The sequence below is a fragment of the Trachemys scripta genome, chromosome 1 (assembly GCF_013100865.1).
Source record: "Trachemys scripta elegans isolate TJP31775 chromosome 1, CAS_Tse_1.0, whole genome shotgun sequence".
Classification (NCBI taxonomy): domain Eukaryota; kingdom Metazoa; phylum Chordata; order Testudines; family Emydidae; genus Trachemys; species Trachemys scripta.
Window position 1 is genome coordinate 343036183 of NC_048298.1, and position 12737 is coordinate 343048919.

At 45.1% G+C, this 12737-nt stretch overlaps 1 protein-coding gene across 1 annotated transcript; it reads right to left on the reverse strand.

Moving 5' to 3' along the window:
- Window positions 1–9685: 9685 nt before the first annotated feature.
- LOC117872969 (olfactory receptor 52M1-like) lies at window positions 9686–10633 on the reverse strand. Its single transcript, XM_034761886.1, has one exon. It carries the CDS (start codon window positions 10631–10633, stop codon window positions 9686–9688), a length of 948 nt encoding a protein of 315 aa, XP_034617777.1.
- Between the last annotated feature and the right edge of the window lie 2104 nt (window positions 10634–12737).

Sequence of the window (12737 nt, forward strand, 5' to 3'; positions counted from 1 at the left end):
GCCGCCCATTCCCAGCCTCTGTCAAACAGAGGTGAGGGACACCATCCCTGCCCAGCAAGGCTAATAGCCATTGATGGACCTATCCTCCATGAATTTATCTAGTTCTTTTTTGAACCCTGTCATGGTCTTGGTCTTCAAAACATCCTCTGGCAAGGAGTTTCACAGGTTAACTGTGCGTTGTGTGAAGAAATAATTTCTTTTATTTGTTTTAAACCTGCTGCTTATTAATTTCATTTGGTGACCCCTAGTTCTTGTGTTATGAGAAGGAGTAAACACCACTTCCTTATCTACCTTCTCTACACCAGTCATTATTTTATGGACCTCAATCATATCCCCCATTAGCCGTCTATTTTCTAAGCAGAAAGGTCCCAGTTTTACTAATCTCTCCTCATACAGAAGCCGTTCCATATCCCTCATCATTTTTGTTGTCCTTTTCTGAACCTTTTCCAATTCCAATATATCTTGTTTGAGATGGTGCGAACACATCTGCAAACAGTATTCAAGATGTGGGCGTACCATGGATTTATATAGAGGCAAGATGATATTTGGAACAAAGAACTTAGGTGAATAGGACTCACAAATGGATTGCCATTGTAGGTGGTGCTGGTGGAACCAACTTTACTTAAGGTTCTCTGACACCTTCAATTAGGAGACCTCATTTTCAGTTGCTCATAAGTTTGCCAAACATTAAGCATTTGGACTGAAATTTCCCAAGTTGGGTGTCTGCTTCAGGCTGAATTATTTTTTTTAAGTTTCAAAGATAACATTTCAGCTGACTTCTTGAATGAAACTAGCAGAGAAGACGTCTTGCCCATGTTGAAAAATTCTTATCATTGTTCCAGTGAGGAGCCCTGGCAACTCCGTCCTTTCCAGCAGATAAAAGTGAGCTAACAGCTCCGCTCCCCCATTAACAGCCAGAGCCCTGAGATGCAAGGGGAGGTGGTGACAGTGTCTGTATATTAACACACAGCTGGATCCTGAGGTGTTTACTCAGTTCTTACTCCAAGGGCAGTTTTGCCTCAGTAAACTACGGGTCACGGCCTCAGAATTTGACCTTATGTTATACATCCACTAACACCTGTCATCCTGAAGGATCCCCTCTGCCACTGAAATGCAGCCATGTTGGACCAGAGGCTTTCAACCAGATGGGGAGCCGCAGCAAAAGGTGATATTTTGGCCTGTGATACTATAGAAAATTCATCACACATAGCAAGATATTTGAGATGTTTAATGGGTGTGCAGAGCAGAAAGGACCACAAACTTACACTCTATCCCACCATACACACATTACATTAGGTTTGTGGAGCTGGTGATCTCCTCGGAAAGAGATGGGTACCTTTGAATCCTGAGATGGAAGTGTCTTCCCTGGGAATCCCTCTCAGGTAGCCGTGTCCCACGCCTTTCTCACCCCAGAATCTGCAGCAGCATCAGACAAGAAGAGAAGTCACAGGCATCTGCACTGTTTATAATATGTCTCTGTGCAATCCCAGGGGGGATTCGCTCAGCCTCTAGGGGAGAAGTGGCATCTGAATGTAAACAGGCCAGAGACTGGAGATACTCTAGCAAATCTCTCTCTTTCCATGTCTGCACTTCTGTGTAAACAGCAAATAAGGGATCTTCCCAAAGGGAGATGAGAACTCTTGGGCTCTGTGCTGAGTTAGAGAGAAATTGGCTGTTCTGTGTATTTGTCTATATTTAAAAATTATAGTTATTGGCTGTTCTGTTTATTTCTGTACATTTTACAATTATAGTTGATTAGTAAGAAAACCAGGGTTAATGTCTATGTCTCCATATGGTCTGATATCCTGTAAATGCACAGGTTGGATGGATAGATAGTAGATAGACAGTTGTGGAAAAGATGACTGAGGGGAGACATTAACACTTTCTGCCGGCTAAGGGATCAGAGATCAGTAATTCTCATTAGTAACTGTCATCATACTTTCATTTAAGGATCTTCAAAACTCTTAGCAAACGAAAGTCACTATGAACAGATCCTCAATATACAGATAGGTAAATAGAGGCAAAGGGACACGTGACTTGCCAAGGTCACAGAAAGGATGACAAACAGAACCGAAGAGTCCTGGCTTCCCTGCCATAACCACAGTCTCTCTGTCAGTAACTGATTGCATGACAAGTGGGAAATGGTCTAGAAGGATTTATTCATTGGTGGGTGTGACAGACTTCCCCGGGGTGCAACCACTGAGCCCTCTTGCATGCCAATCTGTGACCCCCTCACATTGTGAGGCTGTGGGAAGCCACAATCCTCCCCAGGTCTTGCAAAAATCCATACAGAGACACACCCAGCTACAGTTACATGAAAACTTTCACTAGCTACTCGTTAACCAATAATAGAGAGATTCCAGCCAGTTCCTCCCAGTTCCCCAGGATAGTTCCCCAGAGCTGTACCATCTTGCCCTGGTCAAAGCCTGACAATTAGTCCACCCCTCCGTCAATGTGAAGAGGACAATGCACCAGCCCCTGTTCCCGAGCAGACTTCCCTTACAGATTTCGAACAAACATTGCTAACACCACACTGTTTTAGGTGAAAAGATATAAAACAAATTGATTAAGTACAGAATGATAGATTTTAAGTGCTTATAAGTAATAGCGTAGTGATGAAAGATAAAAGTTGGTTACCTAATAAATAAATGAAACTGCATTTTAAGTTCTATACACTAGACAGGGTTTGCATCAAGCCGTGTCTCACCCTCATGGTACAAACAGTCCACCAATCTTCCATACACAGGCTAGAAATCCCTTCAGACTGGGGCCACATCCCCAGTTCAGTTCTTGTTCCTAAGGTGTTTAAAGTTGTTCACTTGTGGGGGGAGTGAGACCAAGTGATGATGTCCCTTCCTCTTGTCATAGCTTTTGTCATGTGGAGGGAACTTCATTTTTCCAAGCAAAAGCCTTCAGCGTAGTTAGCAGAAAAGTACAGACACAAGTTGAACTGGTCACATGGCCTTGCATTCTTTGATAATTCATATCAAGGGACATTACTCATATCCTGGCTAGGATGTTCCCAGGAAAGTTCATCAGATTTCGATTAGCTTCTTCTAAGGCCAATCATATTTCTTAATGGGCCATTACCTTGAATGGTTCATCCACTATGTGCTGGCTAGACTGGATGTAACCTACAGTCTGGGTGTTACTCAGGAGCAAACACATTTGAAATACTGGGACATAGTCAATGTTCATAACTTTAGGTACAAAAATGATACATGTATGCAAACAGGGTAACCATATTCAGCAAATCATAACATTTCCATTGATACCTTATATGATATACTTTATATAAAACACATCATAATCATATCACCATGTTAAATATAGCAGTGCCATGGTATTGCTTTGTAATACCCCACAAGTTCTGTGTACATTGTAACGCTTTGTAGATCAGCCTAGTGATCTCAGAAGTCCACAAGTGTCATTTCTCTGGGTTGCTAGGAAATCTCTCATTGTGTCTGTGCCACATTATTAATCATTGTGCTTTTCCAACTGGTGACAACTCAATACAGATATTTATCAATGCCATGAGCTGATGTGCCTCAGTTTCCCCTTCCACAGAGCAGACCAAGTTAATTATCATTTCCCTGCTGTGACAAGCTTTGAGCTTTTTACAGCTGTGAGCAGAGAAGCAGTATCCTGAAAGGGCTTCTGGTTTACTACTCCTAATATGTCTAAAAACTTTTCACAAAAATCGTAGAGTCAGAATTATAGGACTGGAAGGGACCTCGAGAGGTCATCTAATCCATTCCCCTGCACTCATGGCAGGACTAAGGATTATCTAGACCATCCCTGACAGGTGTTTGTCTAACCTGCTCTTAAAAATCTCCAATGATGGAGTTCCACAACCCTCTAGGCAATTTATTCTGGGGCTTAACCACCCTGACAGTTAAGAAGTTTTTCCTAAGGTCTAACCTAAACTGCCCTTGCTGCAATTTAACCCAATTACTTCTTGTACTATCCTCGGAGGTTAAGAAGGACAATTTTTCTCCCTCCTCCTTGTGACAGCCTTTTATGTACTTGAAAACTGTTATCATGTCCCCTCTCAGTCTTCTCTTTTCGAAGTAAACAAACCCAATTTTTTCAATCTTGCCTCATAGGTCATATTTTCTCGACCTTTAATCATTTTTCTTGCTCTTCTCTAGACTTTCTCCAATTTGTCCACAGCTTTCTTGAAATGTTGCACCCAGAAATGGACACGATACTCCAGTTGAGGCCTAATCAGGGCAAAGGAGTGCGGAAAAATTACTTCTCATCTCTTGCTTACGAAACTCATCCTAATACATCCCAGAATGATGTTCACTTTTTTTGTAACAGTGTTACAGTCTTGACTCATATATAACTTGTGGTACATTATGACCCCCAGATCCCTTTCCACGGTACTCCTTCCTAGGCAGTCATTTCCCATTTTGTATGCATACAACTGACTGTTCCTTCCTAAATGGAGTACTTTGCATTTGTCCTTATTTAATTTCATATTATTTGCTTCAGACCATTTCTCCAGTTTGTCCAGATCATTTTGAATTTTAATCCTATCATCCAATGCACTTGCAACCTCTCCCAGCTTGGTAGAATCCTCAAACTTTCTAACTGTACTCTCTATGCCATTATCTAAATAATTGATGAAGATATTGAACAGAACTGGACCTAGAACTGATCCTTTTTATGACCTTCCAATATGAAACTGATTTATTCTGTACAGAAAGATAGATTTTACGTGGTTATAAGTAATAAGTATACTGATCAAAGGTGGTTGCCTAAGAAATAAAGCAAAATTGCAATCTGAATTTGTGATTTCTCCTTTCCAGCTTAGGACCACCTCCCCAGTCAAAGTCTTTTTCCTCTAGCCATGTTTTTAGGGATTGAGTTGTGGTGGAAATGAGGTCAAGTGGTGATGTCACTTCCCCTTTTATATACTCTGCCAGGAGGAGGGAACTTCATTGTCTCAAACAATCCCCCACCATAGTTAGTGGAAAAGTTCAGGCAGAAGGTGGAGTCTAGTGTCACATGAACTGGTTACGTGCCCTTGTATACTTCAGTGAATCATAGTAGAGGCCATTACCCATATTCTGTCTAGAATGTTCACAGGAAAATCCATCAGTTGGGGATAAGCTTCTTCCATTATCCTCATTAATGGGCCATCAACTTGAATAGACCATTCAGTATATGCTGGTGAGAGTGGATGTAAACTACCTTGTGGGATTTACCAAAGAAGCAAAAAAACATTTGAAATACAGATACATAGTTAATATTCATAACTTCAGATACAAATATGCATACAAATAGGAAAATAAGATAAAGTAAATAGAGGTAAAGAGAGGTAGGAGAGGTATGCCAATGTAACAATTTCTTACACTGGGTTTATTAATAAACAAAAGTGATTTTATTAAGTATAAAAAGTAGGATTTAAGTGATCAGGAAAGATTACATACAGAACAAAGTACGTCACTAAGCAAAATAAAACAAACACGCAAAGCTAAGCTTAATACACTAAGAAACTGCTTATATGTAATATCTCATCCTCAAAGATGTTCCAATAAACTTTTACAGACTAGACTCATTCCTAGTCTGGGCCCAATCCTTCCCCCGGTTCAGTCTTTGTTAGTTCCAGCAGATGTGTTAGCTGGTAAGCAGGGGTTTTCTCATGACTGGCACTCTCCTTTGTCCTGCTCCCCACCCTTATATAGATTTGGCCAAAGGCGGGAGTCCTTTGTCTCAGTTTGACATACCCGCCCCCCATCTCCTCAAGTAAAATACATGTTTTAAGATGGTTCCAGTATCAGGTGACCTGGTCACATGTCTCTGCGAGATCCCCATCGCCAAACTGCATGGGCTGGCCCACACATCCACAGGAAGGTTACATGAAAACAAAGCCATTCACAGCTTCTGGTTTCTTGCTTAAGAGTCATCAAGTTTCTGAAGTATCCTTAATGGCCCTTGCTTTTCATAATTACGTAAGTTATACAAGTTTATACCTTATGTTTCTAACTTCAGACAGATATCATACAAGGGGTAATTGGCATAAAGCATATTCCAGTTATTTCATGCTCACATTCATAAATATATTTTCATAAAACATATGGAATGTCCCGTAACAAATACCTCCTCTCCAACCCCCTTCCAAAATATTAATTAGGAGAAAATTAGTAATGAACACCCATAGGGCATGTTTCTGGGACATGTGAGTCCTTTGAGAGAAAAAGTTATAAACATTAAGCAAAGTAAGTTAGTGTTGTGGGGGATTCCTTAATTATTATCTGAAGAGGTCTGGAATGCCATAAGACAGAGTAGGAAATATTCTGCTGCATGGGATCCTTGTAGGACTTTAAACTAGAGGGTCTCTATGCAGTCAAGGCCTTGCCTTGGGGGATCTTTGATAGACCTGATGACTGAGAAGAGAAGTGAAGAGAAGAGGTCATCATTTCAAATCATTTTGCCAATCAGGATACTGTGTAAGGCTAACATAGTTACTGAGGGTATATGCTTGGGGAATTGAGGGTCACTAAGAAGACATGCATTATATAACCTTAAACTGCTTGTGTAATTCTTTCTCAAATAAGCTGCTGAACATCAGACAAATTGAATCCGAATTCTCACTTGTACTATTAAATATTCTGCCCATATAAATAGCTTCCTCAGCCCATAATGTAGGGTTAACCCTTCCCCATCCAGTATGGGGCGAGTGCGCCTTGTCACACCATCACACACAAAATATGTGACCCACTGAAAATGTCCCTCTTGCTTTCCTTCTTCAGCAAGTCTCAACTGTGCTTTCTGTTTGTTAGACATCAGCCTCACACACATTACTGGATCAACGGACTTTTTGCCACAGTATCTGGGGGGCCATTTATCCCATGAGTCATCATCATCATCTTCATGGCAAATCCCAAAGGAATGTATCCTCCTTGTAAACCATGCACTGTATATTTGCACAGTGGCAGCCTTCTCATGCCACCAAAACTTTTGTTGCCCACGTGATCACTGGCCATGTAGTAGACTTCCTTGGTGTGCCCAATTCAGAATTTTCTGGTCTTTCACTCTAATAATGTGTCCCCAGAAAGAAAGCTGCCAAAACCTACACAGTGCTCATGGGGACAGTTGCTGGCTTCAGCTTCGAATATCCTCAATCCTGATCTTGTGCTGCCCCTTCATACAAAGCAGCTACTAGAGACCATGAGTATTGAAAATATCAGCCTGGAGTTCCTCAGCCCCCACAGAGAGAGAGAGTTGAGATGAAATCCACTAGAACAGGGATTTCCTGCCTTTTCCATTCTGGGGAGCACTTTCCAATGGAGAGACAAAACCTCTCCCTGACCCAAGCCGGCACTGTCTGGTTCAGGAAACATTTCTTTCAGGGAGCCTTGCTGGACCTGTCCAGGAATGAGAACGCTCAGGGAAAAACTGAGGTCAGGGGAACCACATTTGGGTGAAGAGAATATCTTGTGACGACCTCCCTGCCCAGCCCCTCTCCCCTTCCACTCACAGTCCCCTAACATCCTTGTAGCAGCTCCAGGTTTGCTCTCACAGCCCTGCTCCAGCTCCAGCTGCTGGACCCCCAATGGGTGACTTTGTTTGGGTTCCACATGCTGGGTCCCTGTGCTTTTAAGATTTCCTGATTATGAGCCATGTTGAGGACCTGCCTCTGGTTCTGGGTTTACAGCTTCCCTTCTAGTCCCTCCCTCTTGGAGTAGAGATCTGTGCTCCAAACACCAAGGCCCCGAGACTAGTTTTGGCCTATCTCCCATAAACTCTTCAGTTGCTTCAGCAAATCCTTCCCAGAGCTCCTTCTTGGGAGCACTCTGCAGCATACCTCCCGAGATGAGATGTCAGGGCGACAGATGGGCGCCTCCGTACCCCTCAGCAGAGAGTCTCCGACCACCACTACCCTACGTTTCCTATTCGCAGTGGTGGCAGCAGACCTCCCAGCCTTAGGGGTACGAGGCTTCTCCTCCTTTACTGTAGGGAGTGATTCCTTCTTTCCTGTATCAAGAAGAGCATAACGGTTACCTATTACCACGGCAGGAGGGTTCGGAGCAGGGGTGGAGCACTGCCTGCTGCCAGAAGTAAACAGCTGCCAGTGTCCACCCTGAGCCATCTCCTCCTCCACCAGTGGTGTATCAGCAGTCCTGTGTACTGGGACAGCTACCTCAGCTGTCTCCACATGGACACTGTCGAGGAATTGCTCGTGGATTCGGATGCTCCTCAACCTAGCCACCTCCTCCTGTAGCTCTCCCACCTGCTGCCTGAGAGATTCCACCAGCAGGCACCTCTCACATTGGATGGTCCCCCCAGCCTGGATATCAGTAAGTGGAAATTGCAAGTTACAGTCTCTGCAAAACCACACCAGGATCTGGGTAGAAGCATCCATGCTCAGGCGCTCTGTCTGGCTACAGGCACAGGTGGAGGAGACAGAAGCAGTGCTGGCACAGGTGTTGCGGGTCTTCCTAACCATCATAAGCCTCCCTCTGTCAAACTCCTGTCTGCAGCCCCCTGTCCTCTGAAAGGGTTGTTAAGCAAGAAGTTTTGAATGTAGTTGGCTTATAGGTATTAAGGGGAATAAAGGGAAAACAGATAGAACCGGCAAGGGACCCTCGCCCCCTTCCTGCTCCCTTCCCAACTCCCTTGCGAAACTCCCAGTTAGCAGCCCCTGTTCGCAAAAGCTCCCTGGTCGCTTGTGCGCTGCTTTATAAAGCCCTGGCCTGTATGAATGCCCCGCCCACTGATTAAGGCTCAGCCACTTACCAGAGGCTTCTAGCTTTCAAACCTTACTTTGAAGCTCACAGCTTCCAACTGCCAGCCACAGCACACGGTCCTTCAAACAACCAAACAAACAAACAGACTGACCTGCGCTCCAAACTCCTTCACCCGTACTCCCAGAGCCCTGTAGTCACCCTGTAGTCATTAATTGTATATAGGAATGTGATACATTATTTCTGTCAGCTAATTGCTACGTTATATGTTAAAAACATAAGATTTCAAGTGCCTAATTAGCCCTTGGAAGTGCCCATGTATCAAGATGGGTAGGAGGTGGTAATGTGTGAAGGGGGTGGGGAGGAGAGGAGTGAGCAACAAGGGTGGGGCCTACAGGGGAAGAGGCACAGCTGGGCAGGACCTTGGTGAAAGAACTGGGCAGGGCCTCTGGGGTCCAGTTACCAGAAATTAGAAAGGTGGCAACCCTATAAGTTAATGAGTTCTATGTCCCCAGTTTGTCACACTGAAACAGAACAGTAAGGCCAGGAAAGGATTAATGTCACTTTGGGCTGGTCTACACTGGGGGGGGGATCAATCAAAGATACGCAAATTCAGCTACGCGAATAGCATAGCTGAAGTCGAAGTATCTAAGTTCGAATTACCTGGGGTCCACACGGCGTGGGATCGACGGCCACGGCTCCCCCGTCGACTGCGCTACCGCCGCTCGCTCTGGTGGAGTTCTGGAGTCGACCGTGAGCGCGTTCGGGGATCGATATATCGCATCTGATCGCGATATATCGATCCCGGATAAATCGATTGCTACCCGCTACGGTAGTGTAGTGAAGTGTAGTGTAGATTGCTACGGCGGGTAGTGAAGACGTACCCTTTGACTGTCCAATAAGTGATTCAGGGAAGAGGGCCCAGCATCATGTCACCAGCGAGCTCTTCTCAGAGCTCGGTCTGAGAGCCAGAGCACCAGGAGAAAATATTAGGTCCCTTTATGAGTAAAAAGCCAGAGCAGCCTGCCCCGGATCTGTTTAGTCCTCACTCCGTAGATGATGGGGTTTAGCATAGGGGGCACAAGGAGGTACATGTTGGCAATGAGAATGTGTAAATGCAGGGGCATATTGTGGCCAAAACGGTGCATGAGGGAGGAGAAGAGAGTTGGGATGTAAAAGGCTAAGATCACACAGACATGCGAGCCACAGGTCCCAAAAGTCTTGAGCCGGGCATCCTTTGTTTGGAGGCTGAAGATGGCCCTGAGGATCTGGGTATAGGACATGGTGATAAAAAACATATCCAGACCAATCACAAAGAATGCCACAGAGAGACTGTAGTAACTGCTGATGCGGATGTCTGCGCAGGCCAGTTTCACCACGGCTATGTGCTCACAGTATGAGTGGGGGATGATGTTGGTTTTGCAATATGGCCACCGCCTCGCCAGGAAGGGATAGGGGAGTATGAGCATGCTGCCACGCAGCATCACGGCCAGCCCGATCTTGGCTACCACGTGGTTTGTCAGGATAGTGGAATGTTTCAATGGATCACAGATGGCCACATAGCGATCAAAAGCCATGGCCACGAAAATCCCAGACTCTATCATTGAGAAGCAGTGAATAAAGTACAGCTGGGTGAGGCAGGAATTGAAATCTATTTCCCTGGAATTGAACCAGAAGATGCTCAGCATTTTGGGCAGGATGGATGTGGATCGGACCAGGTCAATGACAGCCAGCATACAGAGGAAATAGTACATGGGCTCATGGAGAGTTGGCTCCCTCTTCACAATGAATAGAATGGTGAAGTTTCCTAAGACAGCTATGCCATACATGGTGCAGAAGGGGATTGAGATCCAGACGTGGGCTGCCTCCAGGCCAGGAATGCCCAGCAGGATGAAGGTGGAGGGGTTGGTGAAGTCGGTTGTGTTGGAATCTGACATGGAGTAGGGGAGAAGGTTTCCAACTCTGAGGCAGAGAGGTATCTCCTGCATAGGCCGTATGTTCCCCCGACTTCCTGTATGTGTCCAGGCCTATGGTGATGGTCTCAGTAGAAATGCCTGGATGGAGAGACATTGTCAATATGAGACACTACATACACTACTGGGGGATATTCTCATGGGTGAAGCAAATTGGTTGATCTTCACACACTGAAAAATGACATTTTCATTATTCAGAGATAAGAATTATGAAGAACTGATGCTACTAATGCCAATTGCATATTTTATGGTGCTCCGTGCTTCAATAATTCCCACACATCATGGTGTGGGAAGCCGTAATAGACACCAGCAGGAAACATGAGTGTCGATACTGGTTATCCATCATTGTTCCTTAGGCCATGTCTACGCTGCCAAGTTTTTTCACCAAAGGGCAGCTTTTGGTGAAGAAACAGTGGAGGTGTACACTCTGGAAAACCACTTTTGATGATGGAACTCATCAGTTTCAGTGACATAATAAAACTACCTTGACAAGAGTTGTAATGCTTTTTACACAAAAGTTTTGTCACCGAAGTACCAGTGTAGACATTTGCAATTGATTCTATCACAGCAATAGGCCTTGGGAATGTGTCCCATAATGTCCATCCTGACCACTCTGGTCAGAAGTTTGAACTCCACTTCTGTGCTTCCAGGTAAACACCTTCCACCCTACCCCCTTTAAAGGCCCAGGAATTTTGAAATTCCCCTTCCTGTTTGCTTGGTGTGTAGTACTCACATCACAGCTTCCCAGGTGACCTTGGCAGCTCCACTCAGCAAAGGCTTTCCCACTTGGACCATTGTGGAGCTGCTGGATCTGCTAAGTATTTTGGGAGAGGAGGCTGTGCAGTCCCAGCTGCACTCCAGCCGTAGGAAGTTTGATACCTATTGGCAGATTTCACACAGCATGTGGGAGAAGGGCTATGATCAGGACACACTGTAGTGCACAGCAAAGGTGAAGGAGCTGAGGCACATGTACTAGAAGGAAGGGGAGGCAAATGGTCCCTCTGAGGCTGCGCCTCAGACCTGTCAATTTTATAAGGATTTGAATGCTATCGTCGGTGGCAACCCCACAACAATGGTCAAGACCCCTGTGGATACTTTGGCAGGCTGGAGCTGACAGAAACTGGAGCTAAACCAGAGGACGAAGACATTGGTGAAGAGGCGGAGGCATTAGAAGTTGTGGAGCCCATGCCATGGTCGCCTGGTGCTGCATCCAGTCAGGAGCTGTTCTCTCCCCTGCAGATGTCCAACCAGTCTCGGTAGTCACAATAAGGCAAGCCAGAAGCAGGAGAGGAGACCTCTGGTAAGTGGTTTTGCTTTGTGAAGTGTGGCGGTGGGTTGAGGGAAGAGAAATGCACAAAGCTGGCTCTATTTCTGTGTGCTAGGCATTTCTCCATGCAGCTAAGCACTACCATGGAACATGGTATTGATGCACACCAAGATTTCACGGGAATTCTCGAGAGAGATCTCTAGAAAACTTTTCTGCAGGAATTCAGCAATTCTCTGCCAGAGGTTCCTTGGCAGAGCTGCTTTGTTCCTTCCCACATTGAGGGACAATCCCCCCCCCCATTCTACAATTACTCGGGCAAGGACCAAAGCGGCACACAGGCGAGCAGTATAGAGACCTGGGCAGAAGCTGCAAACATGTAGTAGATGCATCCTTGCTTCCTTGCTTATCCTCAGAAGAGAGATATCTGCCACAATGTCCTCTGGCTGTGCAAAAGGGTGGGAAACTTTAGACTATTGTCCCCTAATCAGTTCCCCATAACCCCTTTCACATTGCTTTTCTCCTACGCACAATGTCCCCCCACCCCAGGGTACACTCACCATGCTTGCAGTGTTCACCGGCATGTGTGCTTGTCAAGGGTCAACTGAAAAGTGATTGGTGTGTTACCAGCAGTGTATTTTAATGTAGCATTTCAATACGGTACATGTACTTAACAATAATGCTTCACGAAATATTTCCTTGAAAGGAGGCACCACCTCCACTCTAGCCAAGCATCTCCGCTGGATAAGAAAGCACCTAAGATGGAGCAAAGAAGATATATTCCAGCAGGTGCTGCAGTACTCT

Excerpts from the sequence above, each read along its gene's own strand:
- LOC117872969 (XM_034761886.1), bottom strand. The coding sequence starts at position 10,633 with ATGTCAGATTCCAACACAACCGACTTCACCAACCCCTCCACCTTCATC.